Source organism: Schistocerca nitens, chromosome 6 (genome assembly GCF_023898315.1).
Source record: "Schistocerca nitens isolate TAMUIC-IGC-003100 chromosome 6, iqSchNite1.1, whole genome shotgun sequence".
NCBI lineage: Eukaryota > Metazoa > Arthropoda > Insecta > Orthoptera > Acrididae > Schistocerca > Schistocerca nitens.
In genome coordinates, this window is record NC_064619.1 from 529,047,482 (window position 1) to 529,066,657 (window position 19,176).

Sequence of the window (19,176 nt, forward strand, 5' to 3'; positions counted from 1 at the left end):
TCCATCTCATACCAGCGCCAAAGATGAACTCTGTGTGAAGATAATTGCAACGATAACATTGCTTCGCTGCAGGTAAAACAAATAGCAAAACCAAATAGCGGGCTTCGATTCCGTGGTAGAACACTGTAAACAGCAGCTGCTCTCCGAAATACCTCTGCGGCATGTATCGAAAACTGCTCGTGATTACGGGATCTTTATCGTGCTAGATCGCACGCTCTGTCCTTGAATAAACAGAAAATAATAGGTACTTACCTGTAGACAAAGACGAGCAACGCGAATTGTCACAGACTACACAGTACAAAGAAGAGACAGAAATTTAGTTGGTGCGCATTCTCAAACGACAACCAACATTTTATAAAAAAAAAAAAAAAAAAAAAAACCCTTAGAAAATTTCAACGACTGGTTATCGAGGCGAAGTCTGCAAATATTCTGCAGCTCACCATCTTCCCATATGCACTGTACCAATAGAAACCATAAAGATAAAATGAGACTAATAACTCGCACAGAGCGAAATAAGCGATCTATCTTCCGATGCTCAACCCTTCACTGAACTGAAAAGATTATCAACACTTATATTGTACACTAAGCACGTCTCTGTCACGCACAGTCTATAGAGCAATTTGGAGTATATGTATATCTGTAGGAAGATTTTTTTGCTAGAATGAAATAAATAGTACGATTTGCTTCTGTGATAGCTCTTCAGGTATAATAGTTGTGGAATATTATTCAAAGGCGTGGGCAGGTACAGTTGCCATATTAAGACATTATACTCCAGTGTTCAAACCACCGACCAACCCGGTAGCAGGATATTGAATTAGTTCAAATGGCTCTGAGCACTATGGGACTCAACTTCTGAGGTCATTAGTCCCCTAGAACTTAGAACTAGTTAAACCTAACTAACCTAAGGACATCACACACATCCATGCCCGAGGCAGGATTCGAACCTGCGACCGTAGCGGTCTTGCGGTTCCAGACTGCAGCGCCTTTAACCGCACGGCCACTTCGGCCGGCATTGAATTAGTAACATTGTACTTAATGAATTGGCCTAATCAAAATTCCAAAATTTAACGTGGCTTACAGTAACGTCACGCCAGTCTTATGTTACACATGTGATGTATGTTATGAATAATCAGTCTCTGGGTACCACGCACTGCTTGTGAGTTACGTCAGTTACAGGGACATATCATTGCTTAAACAAGGCTGTTCTGGTTGTTAATGTTGCATTACGAACCGGAACCGGTAGTTTTTCTGCAACTGTTCTCAGAAGGCTAATGCGTCCCGTTCCATTACTGCCGCTAAGTAGAAGTCATTATCAGTGCTGGGAATCGAACGCAGATCCTCTGTATGAAAACAATAGTTCAGCTATTGTGGCGGTCTCGTGTCCACATTAATGACTGATTGTTAACCACCATTCAGTTGGCCTCATAACCCTAGGTGAATCTGGCTACTGTGACAGAAAATGATCCAAAAAATAATACAAGTACCTTTATCTGAACGAGGTTAATCCGTTTGGTTAACCGTTGACACTAGACACTACGAAAGTGGCCATTTTCATCTACTCTCTCTCTCTCTCTCTCTCTCTCTCTCTCTCTCTCTCTCTCACACACACACACACATATATATATATATATATATATATATATATATATATATATATATATATATATAGTTGTTGTTTCATTTGTACCGATGTCACAAGGAATTCGTCGGTAACTGGTCCTTTGTCTAAATTAAATAGCGAATGACGTGGCACTCTGAAGACGTTGACCTGCTATTCGCAACGAGAGGAATCAAAATACCCGTCCTGCGACCTTGCTATAGATGTCCTGTGATTTCCATAAATAACTTCCGGAGAATACTGGAATGTTTCCCTCAACAGAGTTATACAAATACCTTCCACTGTTAATGTTCAACCCGAACTACTGCTCGGACGCTAGTTGCCTGGACAGAGGCTACTCTAATCTTGCTTCGCTACGAAAGAAATAAGACATTTTGATTAAGTTTCACAAATTAATCCGTTGAAGGACCTTGATGGCATAAAAATTCACTCTCCAGTTTTAGTCGTTAGGACAGTCAGGTTCCAGAAGCCAGCCACCGTACCATCAAACCAGATTAAATTATTACTACGGGTGGATCGATTTTTTCTTCTGAAGCAAATGGAAAGTATTTGACGGTAAGATTGAGCTTTCTAATCCTATCGCTTCAGATTTCAATCCGGCCTGTTTCCATTTTACCCCTCCGCTAGTAAACAGTGGAATTTGCGGTACCAGTTGAGACGTCATAGTTAACTGGAAACTTCTTGGCGTCAGACATCAAGCAGTAATTAGATTATAGCAAAATTTAGAAAACTGGCCAAAAGATAATTGTTCTGGCTGCATAAGTATCTGGCGCAAGACCAGCGAGAAACGTCGGAAAGGTGGCAGCCAGTTACCCAACTTTGTACCCACGCCGTCGTACAAATAACTAGCTGTTCGCCGCCCGCAAAGCGAGCCACTCCGTGCGGGGCCGGCAGCTACTGACCTGAGGCAGTGGCCGCGAAGACGATGGCGAGCAGCAGGAGGTGCATGGCGTCGCGTCGGCTGGAGCTGGTGTCTGTCCCGCGCGTTCCAGTCTCCACTGGGCTCGCAGCCACCTCGGCTCCGCCTTTTGAGCCCTCGCGCCGCGGCGCGCCGACGCCAGGGCCAGGGGTGGGGGTCACGCTCCGGGCCCCACGAGCCCGCTCGTGGCTCTCTTCAAAAATTAACGAACAAAACCACCTCTAGAGGCTCGTAGTTCCCGGAATAGATTAACAGACGCGAGCTCTACAGCTCTCGAGGGCTTCGATTGCTCTTCCTCACCTCCCCCTCCCTCCCTCCCCCTGACCGCTGCTCTTCTCTCACCACACACACACACACACACACACACACACACACACACACACACAAGCTGACCAACTCTCCCATATTTCCCGGTATGCCCCGTATTAAGCAATTTCTTTTCAATCCTCCTGACCGTCAGTTTCTCCCCAATATTTCGTCAGTGACCACTGTTATAAATATTCCCTGGCCGATAGATCTCGAAAAGTTTTCGTACAATAATGATACTATAGTCGACTTATACTCTTTTTTTCTGTTTGGCCGGCCGGTGTGGCCGAGCGGTTGTAGGCGCTTCAGTCTGGAACTGCGTGACCGCTACGGTCGCAGGTTCGAATCCTGCCTCGGGCATAGATGTGTGTGATGTCCTTAGGTTAGTTAGGTTTAAGTAGTTCTAAGTTCTAGGAGACTGATGACCACAGATGTTAAGTCCCATAGTGCTCAGAGCCATTTGAACCATTTTTTCTTCTGACACTTTACCACTTTCTTCGCCTCTGTCGTATATATATAATGTGCAAAGTACCAAGTAGCACTGTTATCCGGAGTCCGCGTTCAACTCTAGGTCCAGTGATAATAAATTAATTTCTGAGTAATTCAAATCAGAGATCGATGGGAGGCAAGAACGTAGCATCTCTAAAAGAACCGTACCTCATTAAGACTTGTAGTGTTCAAACCAACCTTCAAACTGATTACAGCTTTACGTTACACAAATATTCTCGAGAATGCATAATATATACAAACGGGCAGAGGCGCAGTGACACACACATACAAATTTGTCCCACTGGTGAACAAGTTTACTCGGCCACTCAAAGGACGCCCACTGTTCGATACAAACAGATGTGACGGTGTCTAACTACGAATCCAATGGTCTGTGGTTCAACCTGCATATGAAATTAAAAATTCAGATTGTATGTACTAAGTGGTCATTTGCGTACTAGTAACTCTTCTTCCTACGAAGGAGTGTTCAGGCGCATTGACATTCTGTCAATAGCACACACATTCTACCACAGTGTTCGTAAATAGATGTAATACGGATAGGTAATTTGACATTTCCATCAGCTATCTCCTCGGGCACATTTCCTTTGTAGTATTAGGACACTCTTCTTCGGAGACTCCTTCGCTTCTCTTTGATTAGTGACTCTTCTGCAGGTTTTTGCGGAGGGCACATGTGCAAGTTGCCCACCCACCAGGACTGAAGCTGGGCTAGCATAGGCTCTATACTTAACAACACTACGGTGGTCCTCGAAAACATTGTTGCTTGTGCCTTTATCTGCGAAGTGCTATTCAGTCTGTTTCTGAGGCATCTTTGATGTCATCTATACTTGCGACACTATTGAAACATCGAATATCGCACACATGAATTTGTGGCAGCACAATAAATTGTGCATGTGACATCATTTATTTAGCTAAATTACAACGTGCTGTAGATTTTATGTTCAACCGTAGAAGCCCCATGACTTGACAGGGCGAGCTGGTACTCAGGACGAAGGCTTGCAAGTGTTTATTACATCTAAAGAAAATAAATAAATAAATAAATAAAAGGAATACGGAGCGAGACAGTACAGTTCCGTCGCCATCGGAATCATTACACACGAGGCTCCTGATTGACAGAATATAGATAGTGCCTGAAATCAAACGTGATCTTGTTAAAGACACGATCCCACGAAGTGATTCAGAGCAACTAGGAAGTGTGATTGTAAAAGTCAAACTCGGATTGAAATATGTTCCGCTTTACAGATCACACAGAGATTTTTCATTTTGTCCTTACTGCGTTCATAAAACCCTGAAAAAATTGTACCCGTCGCTTACCTAGAGAAAAAATTAAACCTCTCTTTTTCTCAGAAGCACATCTTTGGATCAACATTAGTAATAAGTGACGGACTTGGCTTGTGGGGATTCAGCCGTGACTTAGTATGCTGCTCTCCTGTCCCCCATCAAGTATCATTGTGCCAAAGAGACAGTTAGTGACATTCCATTGCGTACCTTGCTATGTGTGAATACAGGGGAACGAAACAGTAAAGAAGATGATGGGAGAGGTTTGTGAGTATCCGAGACATGTTGTTACCTCAATTGTTGAGCCCGAGAGTCACAGCGATAGTGGAAAACCGTGGCTAGAAATGGGTGAATTTAAACTTTAACGTACGAAGCTTACTACGTTAGCACTGACTTTCGCTGATCAACATCGAAGACGAGGCGAAGTTGAGCCGGCCGCGGTGTCCAAGCGGTTCTAGGCGCTTCAGTCCGGTCGCAGGTTCGAATCCATCCTCGGGCATGGGTGAGTGTGATGTCCTTAGGTTAGTTAGGTTTCAGTAGTTCTAAGTTCAAGGGGACTGATGACCTCAGGTGTTAAGTCCCATAGTGCTCAGAGCCATCTGAACCATTTTTACGAGGCGAAGTTGCTCTTTGACCTTTGCTTGTTGACCACACTCCTACTCCAGCGCGAGGATCCGCCTGTGTGTGATGCTTGTGACGTAATACTATTATTGTAACATAATTAAAGTAACTGCATTTTATACTCTAACAATGGAGAGGCACTTGATTTAAATGGGGAATTTCCCCCCATCGTAGGGTATGTTTTGACTAATGTGGTGTGTACCAGTTGGTGATAATTAAACTGACGGTGTTCCAAGTGCTGCAGTGCGGGCTGTAGGCATCGCAGGACTCTAAAACGTCATAGGTGCCGTTCATTAACCGGTGCTCTGGCGGAGTATGCTGAAAAAATAACACTATGTGATCAAAAGTATCCGGACACCCCCAAAAACAAATGTTTTACACATTGGGTGCATTATGCTGCCACCTACTGCCAGGTACTCCGTATCAGCGACCTCGAGTAGTCATTAGACATCGTTTGAGAGCAAAATGGGACGCTCCGCCCAACAGACGGACTTCGAACGTGGTCAGGTGATTGGGTGTCACTTGTGTAATACGTCTGTGCGCCATATTTCCACACACCCAAACATCCCTAGGTTCACTGCTTCCGATGTGACAGTGAAGTGGAAACGTGAAGAGAAACGTACAGCACAAAATCATGCAGGCCGACCTCGCCTGTTGACTGACAGAAACCGCCGACAGTTGGAGAGGGTACTAGTGGGTAATAGGCAGACATCTATCCAGACCATCACACAGAAATTCCAAACTGCGTCAGGATGTACTGCAAGTACTATGACAGTTAGGCGGGAGGTGAGAAAACTTTGATTTCATGGTCGAGCGGCTGCTCATAAGCCACACATCATGCCGGTAAATGCCAAACGACGCCTCGCTTGGCATAAGGAGCGTAAACGTTAGACGATTGAGCAGTGGTAAAACGTTGTGTGGAGTGACGAATCTCGGTACACAATGTGGCGATCCGATGGCAGGGTGTGGGTATGGCGAATGCTCGGTTAACGCCATCTGCCAGCGGGTATTGTGCCAACAGTAAAATTCAGTGGCGGTGGTGTGGCAGCGTTTTTCATGGAGGAGGCTTCTTCCTTCCCACTGTTGAAAAGCAATTCGGGGATGGCGATTGCATCTTTCAGCACGACCGAGCACCTGTTCATAATGCACGGCCTGTGGCAGAGTTGTTACACAACAACAACATCCCTGTAATAGACTGGCCTGCACAGAGTCCTGACCTGAATCCTATAGAACACCTTTTAGATGTTTTGGAACTCCGACTTCTTGCTAGGCCTCACCGACCGACATCGATACCTCTCGTCAGTGCAGCACTCCGTGAAGAATGGGCTACCATTCCCCAAGAAACCTTCCAGCACCTGATTGAACGTATGCCTGCGAGAGTAGAAGCTGTCATCAAGGCTAAGGGTGGGCCAACACCATATTGAATTCCAGCATTACCGATGGAGGGCGCCACCAACTTATAAGTCATTTTCATCCAGGTATTCGGATACTTTTGATCACTTAATGTAGTTCCACTTTCAGCCGGCAGGTGAACATATGGCGCTATAAGCAGTCAGAAAGTGAAATGTTTGCTGCTTTGACATCAGCATGCTGTTTGTCACTTGGCGATGGATGTTGATTTCTTTTGTGAAGTGACTTCGTGTAAAGGGTTAAGGAGGTTGAAAAATTCCGTACGAAACCCAGTGGATGTTGAGAAGAATGACTGTCACTGCCGGTACAGTTGTTTTATCGCCCGAATGGCAGAAGTAGCAGTGCTGCATTGCTGGAATATCGCCGACAGAAACACCTGCGAAGAGACCCCATGTCAATAAATGGGCTGAGCAATATGATCAGAGAAACAGATGAATAATGTCGATCAGCAGGGAGAGGGAGGCGGCGCATTCCCATAGCAGTGGTTGCTGAAGTTACTGCAACTACATTTTACACTGGCATCCCTGCAAATTCGGAATGTGCACTAAATGAAGCCCCAAGATATGCTTCAACGCCGTGACTTTGCCCTTCGTTTATTGACACTCACGGAAATGGGTTACATGTGGCCAGAGAATATTCTTTGGACGGCCGAGGCACATTTTACTCTGCACGGTACTGTGAATGTTCAGAACTGTTCGATATGGGGTTCTACTCCACCGCATGTTGTGCAGAAACATCGACTGCACTCTGCTTATGTGACTGTGTGGTGTGGTTTCACAAGCTTCTTTACTCTCGGCCCGTTTTTCTTCGAGGAGATGACACCTCGCGGACCTGTTAGGTGTGCAGTGGCATCTGCACGTTATAAGATCCTCCGTGTGCCACATGTGATTCCAGCTTTCCAAGAACTTAACTGTGTTCACACCACCATTTTTTTGGAAGATGGGGCGGCATGACACGTCGCTCTTCAGACATAACACCATGTAATTACTGGTTGTGAGGATATCTGACAGACTGTGTCTATCAGGATGTATCTGAACTTCTCCTGATCTGAAGGATATCATACGACGACATATCGCTCTGATTACACCAGATACGCTGCGAGCAATTGTCGACCATGCCGTGTTACGGACTCAACATATTGCCGAGTCGGTAGACCATATTGAACACATGTTGTAACTAGTGACCATGTCCTAATAAACTTGCGAGAACCTCTGTTATCACGTATTAGATCGTTTTCCTCGCGCGCGCGCGCGCGCGCGCGCGCGTACACACACACACACACACACACACACACACACACACACACACACACACACACACACACGACTCTCACTTCATACAGCATCATATTTTCATCGTAGCGTCACAAAGTGGAACTATTACTGTTTTTTAGCATACTCCGCTAGCGCACCAAATTAGTGAACATACCTACGATGTTTCAGCGTCCTACGACGTATATAGCCTGTGCTGCAGCACTGGGAACACCGTCAGTTTAATTCAAACCACCAGGTATTTTAAATGTCTGTATATCGCCAGAAATTTTCTGTAAAATAGTTCGTAGGAGGCTCTAATATATGTCAAAAAGTGACTAGTTATGTCTTTACGTCGTGCAGTCGCTCAACAACATATATTTCCCTATTTCATTTTTAATCCCTTATTGTCACTTGGCATTAACTACACATTATTGCTACAATCTATCATTGAGACGACTGTAGTAACGACGGGGCTGTCGTGATTTCCATCGCAGTTGCAACACCTCTTACGGTTACAATTCTCAGCCATCCAAAACTCTGAAGGCCGAACGGGTCCGACCGACCGACCGCCGTGTCATCCTCAGCCGATAGGCGACAGTGGATGCGGATATGGAGGGACATGTCAGCACGCCGCTCTCCCGGCCGTTGACATTTTTCGTGATCGGAGCCGCTACGTCTCGGTCAAGTAGGACCTAAATTGGCCTCACAAGGGTTCAGTGCACCCTACTTGCTAACAGCGCTTGGCAGACCAGGACGGTCACCCATCCAAGTGCTAGCCAATCCGACAACGCTTAACTTGGGTGATCTGACGGTACCGGCTTTCTCACTGCGACTAGGCCGTTGGATTAGTGGTTGATAAATGTTTTTAAATTATTCGTCTTAGTTTCCATTACTTGTCAAGATGTATCTTTTGACAAAATAGTCTGTTGAAAAGTCGTTATTGAAGTTGCAAAAAACTGCAGTGCGACATCTTTTACAAAAATACAGTCTTCCAGTGTTACAGCACTTTACAGCTATGGCAGTGAAATACTTATCACACATTTTCTACAGGCCTTCGACTGCGTACAGAACAGTAAATTCCATCGTCACGAAGCAGGAATTATCAGAACCACAGAACAGACGACCAGAGGAAAGAGAATCAAGACAGTACGAATGCTAGCCCGGTTGGAATTCAATCTCCGCTGTGTACGAAAAACTTCCGCTACAAACCACAACAATGTAAATTAGGTAGACGACTTGAGCGAGAGCGAGATACGTACTCAGCGTGAAGCAAAGTGTGTACGTGATATTCGTGTCCTGCAAAAGAAAAAGGACTATAAAAACAGTAGGAGATATACCGCGTGATATCAGGTACGGAGAATGGAGTAAAAATTAGAGAAGTACAGTCAGCTACATCAGATAGGGGTGCCAGGCGACAAAAGTTCGAAACGATAACAAGTAACGAAAGTTTAAAGGTGTTTGGTTTCGTTACTTTGCAATTTACTGTTTACAGGAAAATAGAAGGCCTTTAATTTGTCGTCATATTACATAGTGTTTTACCATTTGATTATTAAAATTGGAGAAAAATATTACTAAAAGGTCACTCGGTGCAGCACTTGCCCGCGAAAGGCAAACGTCTCAGGTTCGAGTATCGGTCCGGCACACGTTTTTATCTGCCAGGATGTTTGAAATCAGCGCATACTCTGCTGCAGAGTGAAAAATTCGTTTTGTGAAAAGTATTTCTCTTTGGATTCTGGTGGACGACATTATGGTCCATAGTCACGATTAAATGAAAGGGAAACTGAAAGTAAACTAACTATAACCCTACTGATTAATACATTTGAGAGAGTGCAGCTGGAGAAGAGAGGGGTGGGGAGACAGGGAGGGGAAGCGGCAGGTTTACAGCTAGTGAGAAGCAAATCTCTGCGCAAAAGAAAGTAGTCTTAAACCTGATGATTGGCTTGCGAACTGGAGTTTAAGCAGTGGTGATAATTTTCACATGATGGTTTCCTTTATAGCAAAATCTAGCCCGCGTAGAGCATGTCGCCATCACCTAGGCAAAGAATTTTAGAACAGAAATAAATTATTAGTCGTATGGCGTGTTTGGCTGGGAGTTTTTCAAGAGGGCTGGTATAAGGCATAAGCCTTTAAACTGGACGCCACTTCGTCGACTTGCGTGCCCCTAACCTACTCCCCCAGTAATAGGGGAAGGATGACCTACAGTTTAACGTGGAATCCGAATCACGTGTCGTCCCTGGCATATCTTCACATTGTTAGAGGTGAAGGCTGGGACAAAGGCAGACTAAAAAAAACTGAAAATTTCAAGTTCTGAATGGGATTCTATCCTGTGAAATGTTCGGTTTCCAGGCAAGCGCTTTACCACCAGGCGCAACAACAGAATAGAAAAAGGAAGCGAGCGCTTCACAGTTCACTGCGTGCCAACAGGCAGTGAAATGTTAGCGCTGCGGTTCCGGTATACGTTCGTCAGCTTTTACCCAAATTTGAAGGTTTAGGACCAGTAACTGACGACGATTTCAGCGACTGAAGTTTCATTGTACTACATCAGATTGACAGACGAAAGTTGAAATTACAATAAACAGACCGGGAGATACTATACTGTTTCATATCATCTAGAGGTTTTTCTCTGAAGGTCCCAGCCTCTAAAATATTTGGATAATTTTTGTGTCCATCCATAACACTGATTTCATACTGAGCTGGGTTAGTTGATTTTCAGATGGTTGCATTACGGTATAAGAACGAAAAACGCGAAAAAAGAGCTTCAACCCCAAGATGATTACTTTACAATATATTTGTCTATCAAGAATCCTACATATTAGCAAAGTATGCAAAGCGGCTGTAGAGTTCGAAAGGCGGACGCACTGAGTTTTACCATAAGCCTGTTAGACGGATATACTACAGGGTGTTACAAAAAGGTACGGCCAAACTTTCAGGAAACATTCCTCACACACAAAGAAAGAAAATATGTTATGTAGACATGTGTCCGGAAACGCTTACTTTCCATGTTAGAGCTCACTTTATTACTTCTCTTCAAATCACATTAATCATGGAATGGAAACACAGTAACAGAACGTACCAGCGTGACTTCAAACACTGTTACAGGAAATGTTCAAAATGTCCTCCGTTAGCGAGGATACATGCATCCACCCTCCGTCGCATGGAATCCCTGATGCGCTGATGCAGCCCTGGAGAATGGCGTATTGTATCACAGCCGTCGACAATACGAGCACGAAGAGTCTCTACAGTTGGTACCGGGGTTGCGTAGACAAGAGATTTCAAATGCCCCCATAAATGAAAGTCAAGAGAGTTGAGGTCAGGAGAGCATGGAGGCCATGGAATTGGTCCGCCTCTACCAATCCATCGGTCACTGAATCTGTTGTTGAGAAACGTACGAACACTTCGACTGAAATGTGCAGGAGCTCCATCGTGCATGAACCACATGTTGTGTCGTACTTGTAAAGGCACATGTTCTAGCAGCACAGGTAGAGTATCCCATGCTAATCCATACATAAAATGGGCATCTGCCAACTCCGCATTTTTAAACATTGCACTGACTGCAAAACCACGTTCGTGATGAACACTAACCTGTTGCTGCTACGTACTGATGTGCTTGATGCTAGTACTGTAGAGCAATGAGTCGCATGTCAACACAAGCACCGAAGTCAACATTACCTTCCTTCAATTGGGCCAACTGGCGGTGAATCGAGGAAGTACAGTACATACTGACGAAACTAAAATGAGCTCTAACATGGAAATTAAGCGTTTCCGGACACATGTCCATATAGCATCTTTTCTTTATTTGTGTGTGAGGAATGTTTCCCGAAAGTCTGGCCGTACCTTTTTGTAACACCCTGTATATTTCGTGAGATCGTGGCTTGCGAAGGTTAATGGCAGAAAATGGTGCTGAAGTTCTGATATAAAAACCTCTACATCTCTGTGAAGGTCTCTGGAGACAAATATACCTATACCTAATCGTTTTTCGAATACAATGTAACTTTTTTTTTAATAAACCCCTTTGATGTTGTAAGCGAGTTAGATCTGATACTCCTTGAAGTGACTTTGATATTTGACTTTGCCGATAAAAGTTACGTTTAGTATAAATTATCGATTGTTCAACTGCAATTTATGTAAAAATGCTACGAAAATTCAAAATTTAAAGTACTCGATGTCGTCCACTCCCACGGAAAACGATCCTTACAACTGAACAGTTTCCTTTCCATACGACTAAATTCTATTCTTCCGAAATTACTGCGCCTGGTGTCAGCTTCAGTGGTTGGACTGCCATGCTTTGGTTTTTCTTTTCAGCAGTGAAATATATGATACTGTCGTCTCCTTTGTTTTTCTGGCTCTCATTTTTCCGCAGTCGCAGTTATTGTAAACGATCAGTGCATTAGCGGAGCTGTCATCTGTAGTTTTTTATTCATATGCAGTTTTTTATTCATATGCAGTTTTTTATTCATATGCAGTTTTTTATTCATATGCAGTTTTTTATTCATATGCAAAGCTTTCCATCGTGGATAGGGCCGCACGACGGGACTTAACAGGCTTTGAACGGAATATAGTAGTTGGAGCTGGACGCATGGGACATTCAATATTTTGCGATCCACAATGTCAAGAGTGTGCCGAGAACACTAAATTTCAGGCATTACCTCTTACCACGGACAACGCAGTGACCGAGCCTTTACTTAACACTTTCACGCCGGCGCCGTGATTGTTGCGTCGTGGGCTGTGGACGACCTCCGATCTCGCCCGGCCGCGCCCACTGTACAGCGCATTTTTCGCGCTCTCCGCAGCGCTACTCTGTCCTGCTCTCACACTCGTAGTGTTATCGCAATCATTGGACTTTATACTATATATGTTTTTGGTAATGTGTGTCGTGTCTGTGCACAAATCCAAGTATAGGGATGTCAATGGAACAGCTGTAGTAGCAGCTACTATAGGTCATCCCAGATAGCTACACATCGACGCCACGTGACGTGCGGTGGCGCCCTCTACGATCTCCATATAAGCGGCGGCCCGAGCTCCTAGCAGCCAGTCGTCGACTCACCTCGCAAGATGTTCTCCGTAGTTGAGAACGAAACGTCAGGGAGAAGAAGTTATACAGATCGACCACGCCAATTTAGCCCGGAAGTGTTTACTGATGATGAGCTACTATAGGTGTTTCATGTTCATTGTCAGATTCGGACGATGATTCGCCTTCATCTTCTAAAAGCCACTACCCAGTATGAGATAAAGAGCTTCCTCCACAATCTGCCATATCACTTCTAGTAGAAACTGAGGTTAACAACATGTCACTTCAGATTGGAAACAAGGAGGGAAATGAGCAGTGCAACTCGAGCGAAACCAACGCTTTGAAACTGAATGCAACTGACATCTAGTGACTGTTGTTAACTACAGACTTCAACAAAGCCGGTCGATGGTACATAGGTCAATCTTCCATACGAGTCGAGCGCAGTGACGCGGAGAAATATGACGCGAGGCGGAACTGCCACAGCAGTACACCGGCTGGAAGGCACATTCGCTTCCGACTTGTACAAAAGTTCACCGTAGCAAAAGGGTTAACGACCGAGAGCAGCGGCGTTTGCGTAGAGATGTCATTGCTAACAGACAAGCATCAGTGCATGAAATTAACGCAGAAATCAATGTGGGAAGTACGACGAACTAGGACAGTGTAGTGAAATATGGCGTTAAGGGGCTATGGCAGTAGACGACTGAAGCGAATGCCTTTTTTAACGGCGCGACATCGCCTGCAGCACCTAACCTGGGCTCGTGACCGTAGCGGTTGGACCCTATACCACTGGAAAACCGTAGCCTGGTCAGATGAGTCCCGATTTCGGTTGGTGAGAACAGATGGTAGAATTCGGGTGTGACGCAGACTCCACTAAGCCATGGATCCGAGCTGCCAACAAAACACTGTGCATGCTGGTGGTAGCTTCATAATGGAGTGGGCTGTGTTTACATGGGCTGGACTGTATCCCATGGTCCAGCATAACCTATCATTGACCGAAAATGGTTATGTTCAGCTACTTGGAGACTATTTGCAGCCATTCAAGGACTTCAAGTTCCCAAACAACAATGGTATTATCAGTTATCTGGGACATACTTGTTTGCAATTGGTATGAAGAACATTCTCGACAATTCGAGGGAATGATTTGGTCACCCAGACCGCCCCACATGAATCCCATCTAACATTCACGGGTCCAGCTCGTGCACAAAATCCTGCACCGGCAACACTTTCGCAATTATGGACGGCTATAGAGGCAGCATGGCTCAATATTTCTGCAGGGGACTTCCAACGAATTGTTGAGTCCATTCTACGTCGAGTTGCTGCACCACGCTGGGCGAAAGAAGTCCGACAACATATTAGAAGGTTCAAATGGCTCTGAGCACTATGGGACTTAACTTCTGATGTCATCAGTCCCCTAGAACTTAGAACTACTTAAACCTAACTAACCTAAGGACATCACACACAGCCATGCCCGAGGCAGGATTCGAACCTGCGACCGTAGCGGTCGCCCGGTTCCGGACTGAAGCGCCTAGAACCACTCGGCCACATCGGCCGGCCTATTTGGAGGTATCCCAGGACTTTTGTCACCTTAGTATACAAGTTTATGAAGGTTAAAAACCGTATTTTGTGATTGTAATAAAGTCTAACTACCTCCAAACGCGTTTCGTTTTATTCCAAAGCATCTTCAGTGGTCACTGTAACACTATTGTTTTTATGAAATAAACTTTAAAAATGCTGTAAAGTTACTCAAAAATATTCACAGGTTTTTTGTGAACTTCTTTATTGTGTCTTGTCATGACGTATTTGGAATTATCCCATCGCCTGATAAATGAAAAAATAACAACAATGAAACAACAGTCAAGGGTAATAAAACGTGAACCTACAATACATACAATAGAGTACATATGGCCAACGACATTGACGTACCAGTCGTGTTTAGTTCGCCAGACACAGTAATATACAAGAAGAAAACTTTCAATATGTTAAATCGTGCGTATATGGTAAAATGTTGTTCACAAGACCTGGCTTCTTGTCAGAGATCGTTAACACGCACTTCTAAGACAGTGAAGGAGTCGGATGTACCTGGTTCGAATCTTGATTATGGAAGAAATATTCATTGCAAATATGTATTGCTGTGAAGTTCCTGATCACCAGACTTTGCTTCAATTCCCTGGATTAAATTCAAAACCTCTCGCCGGCGTGTCACAGAGTAACCTGCACTGAGATCTTGCCCACGACGACAACGTGGGCAATAGGAAATGTTTGGTAAGTTCCTATGGGACCAAACTCCTGAGTTCATCGCTCCCTAGGCTTAAACACTACTTAATCTAACTTTAACTTACGCTAAGTACAAAACACACACACACACACACACACACACACACACACACACACACACACACACACACACACACACGATGGAGGACTCTAACCTCCGACGGGGCGAGCCGCGCGAACCGTGGCAAGGCGCCTAGACCGCGCGGCTACCAAGCGAAGAGACAACATCGGATTCCCGCATCTGCCCCCATCGCTCATTGCCTCAGCATGGAACTGACTTAGGATTACCTATTCTCAAAAGTAATTTTCGCTTTTCGTGCTGGTTAATAGGAAGGAACAAACGTTGGGTCATGTTTATGGGATATGAGAAATAGTCTGACACTAAAAATGCCGCGACAAGGGATTACCACCTCAACATATTTCAACATTCATATAGCTGTAATATTTCCATGAGTTCCTGTACCCTGAAGTATATGTATCCTCATGAACTGCACAGATGGCAACGCAGAGCACTCGTTAAATAAATTAGTATCGCGAACTTTAGTGGAAGTCGTTTATTTCAGACGGAAGCAGGCTCTGACCTTCCGTCTTCATGAATGATGGCAGAATTTTTTCTGTTGGCTAATTTGTAAGTGTTTCTCCTTTGTCTGTTTGTGGAATGAATGCATTCAGAGGGAAGCAAACGGCTGCTCTTCGTTGTTTCATAGATGCTGATAATGGGACTCTTCGTCGGTCGACCAAGTAGTAATAAAAGATATGTTTTTCACATTATAGCCAATTACGTTCACTGACTGTGTTTATTACCGTCTTAACCACTCGTTAATTGTCGTTCGCAATTTCTGTCTCATAACTTATGTATTATGAAATACTCGCCTGCTACGCCATTTCGCGCGTAATCAGTTGACTTGATATTCGCGTTTCCGCCTTTTTCGAGAGCCGTTTTTTTATTGTTTTGTACACGTGACATAAAATTCCACTTATTACATGGCACAAATTAAAGGATGTAGTCTCCACTTCGTCGTTGGTGAATACACAAAAACAGTAGATAGATTAGCAATATCGGGTTTCATCCAAACACACGTCTCTGTAGTACGCTTTTGCTAAAAGCAGGAGTATAAATGATAAAATTAGAGGTAACTGGCTATGTATACAATGAAGTGTGTACATTATAGATGACTGAAAACAAGACAGCTTGAGCGAAATTGGTATTGATCAAGAGTCCACCTGTACCACCTGACTTTCGCTAGAGTAGTTTCAGTACGATGTTAAATGGACAAAATGATCAACAGTCTCTGCTTTGGAAACAAGGACCTTAAAGTAACAAATCAAAAACCTGTAATAAAATAAAGCAGCAACAAAAGAGTGTTAGTCGCGCGTTATACTGGGTGAGTCACTAACCTTTGCCACATAGAATAACTCCAAAAGTATGATAGTAGCTGAAATGTTTGTGGGACAAATGTTGCATGGGACATCGGGGCCATAATATGACGTTGGTTTTTTGTTGCTAGGTGGGGTCGCGTCAGAGAGGTCAATTTTTTTATTTTTTTAATGATATGCTTTAGTTGGTACTTATTTTCTGATAGTGGGTATCGAGACGAATCCAATGATGTGGAACAGTAAGGTCTTTGAAGGTCAACGAAAGTCAAAAAGGTGGCATGAACGTCCATTTACAGAAAGTGTTGGAAGTGATAACCATTGGTATCACTGCAGTGCTGCAATCTTCTTATCATGAATTAAGTGGTACTCCTTATCACTTTGGCATTTATCGAAGCACATTTTCTGACAGTTCTCTCTCGTATATAGTGCAAATAGTAAATATTCGCCGAATACAGCGTATCCATCTAACGTGCCATTGACATGTAAACACCATTCGACGGTCTCGCAATAGAACACTAATAGGAACGGTAAAACTAGTATCGTCGAATGAAGCGAATGTGAATGATGTATTCCTTCGAAGAACAAGTCGATATGCTTGTCATTTACGGAGAATGCCAATGAAATTCAGTGATAGAGACTTGTACGCTGAAATATATCCTCAATGTACTCACCCTACGCGTCGTACATTTACTGGATCTTTAACGCATCGGAAACATTCCGGCAAAGGAAAGTTACTAACGAGGAAACTGAAATTGATACTCTAGCTACTGTGGTTCGAGGTCCTCGTGTTAGTTCGCGTCAAATCGCAAGGGAATCTGGCTTGAGCCAGAGTAGTAGTGTTCGTGTTCTGCATCGCCATAAATGTCATCCTTACCATATCAGTCTCCACTAAGAATTAACTGGCACGGATTGTCTGCGTCGCGTTGAATTCTGCCAGTAGGCTCAACTTCAGGTTCAGAGGGATGACACATTTATTAATTTGATCTTATTTACTGACTAGGCTAAATTCATGAACAATGGAAATGTTAATTGGCATAACATGCGTTATTGGGCAACTGAAAATCTATGTTGGCTGTGGCAACACAAAAAACCGTGGTTAGTGAATGTATGGTGTGGGATTCTGGAGGACAGAATTATAGGCCCCTATTTCATCGAAGGAAATCTTAATGCTTAGAAGTACACCACATTCCTGCAAGAAACATTAGATCTGTTTTTGGAAGAAATACCTTTAGATCTCTTATTGGAAGAAATACCTTTAGGAACAAGGAACAGAATGTATCAACACGATGGGTCTCCGGCTTATTTTTCGCTGATGGCTAGAAATGAGTTGCAGAGACAGTTCCCATATCGTTGGATCGGATGTGGAGGAGATGTGTCGTGGCTGGCTCGTTCGCCAACTTGACGCCTCTGGATTTTTTCTTGTGGGGATTCGTAGAAGACATTGTTTATAAAGACGTTCCAACTACACCTGAAGAGAGAATTGTCAGACATTGTACTTCGGAAAGAGCCGATGTGATAAGGAATACCACTCACTCCATGATAAGAAGATTGCACTACTGCATTGATACCAATGGTCATCACTTCGAACACCTTCTGTAAATGGACGTTCATGCCACCTGTGTGACCTTCGTTGACCTTCAAAGACCTTACTGTTACACATCATTGGATTCGTCTCGATAGCCGCTATCAGAAAAAAAAGTGCCAAACTATAGCATCCCATTAAAAAAAAAAAGTTGACCTGAAGCGACCCCACGTAGCAATAGAAAACCAACGTCATATTATGGCCCCCGTTGTTCCATGCAACTTTTGTCCCACAAACTTTTTCAGCTCCTGTCATATTTTCGGAGTTACTCTTGGTGGCAATAGTTAGTGATTCATGCTGTATACCATAGTCCATATTGATGGCACCTCGCTTATTCGTAGAAAGCTGGCCGGTGTTGCCGTGCGGTTCTAGGCGCTTCAGTCTGGAGCCGCGTGACCGCTACGGTCGCAGGTTCGAATCCTGCCTCGGGCATGGATGTGTGTGATGTCCTTAGGTTAGTTAGGTTTAAGTAGTTCTAAGTTCTAGGGGACTGACGACCACAGATGTTAAGTCCCATAGTGCTCAGAGCCATTTTTTTTTATTCGTAGAAATATAAAACTTAAATGAAATATACAGGGTGGTCCATTGATCGTGACCGTGCGAAATATCTCACGAAATAAGCGTCAAACGAAAAAAACTACAAAGAACGAAACTTGTCTACCTTGAAGGGGGAAACCAGATGGCGCTATGGTTGGCCCGCTAGATGGCCATAGGTCAAATGGATATCAACTGCGTTTTTTTTTAAATAGGAACCCCCATTTTTATTACGTATTCGTGTACTACGTAAAGAAATATGAATATTTTAGTTGGACCACATTTCCGCTTTATGATAGAGGGCGCTGTAATAGTCACAAACATATGGCCCACAATTTTAGACGAATGTTTGGTAACAGGTAAGTTTTTTAAATTAAAATACAGAACGTAGGTATGTTTGAACATTTTATTTCGGTGGTTCCAATGTGATACATGTACCTTTGTGAACTTATCATTTCTGCTGTGAACTTATCATTTCTGAGAACGCATGCT

At 43.9% G+C, this 19,176-nt stretch overlaps 2 protein-coding genes across 7 annotated transcripts in view; one reads left to right on the forward strand and one right to left on the reverse strand.

Moving 5' to 3' along the window:
• LOC126262568 (uncharacterized) overlaps positions 1 to 2,626 on the reverse strand; it is a 44,929-nt gene extending 42,303 nt beyond the window's left edge. For both annotated transcript variants that reach the window (XM_049959271.1, XM_049959272.1), the window contains exon 1: positions 2,521 to 2,626. In XM_049959271.1, coding sequence (XP_049815228.1) covers positions 2,521 to 2,566 — 46 coding nt within the window. In that variant the 5' untranslated portion in view covers positions 2,567 to 2,626. The remainder of the gene's footprint in view (positions 1 to 2,520) is intronic.
• The window catches only part of LOC126262566 (cytosolic carboxypeptidase 1-like), a 524,760-nt gene that overhangs the window by 306,779 nt on the left and 198,805 nt on the right, over positions 1 to 19,176 (forward strand). The window lies entirely within an intron of this gene.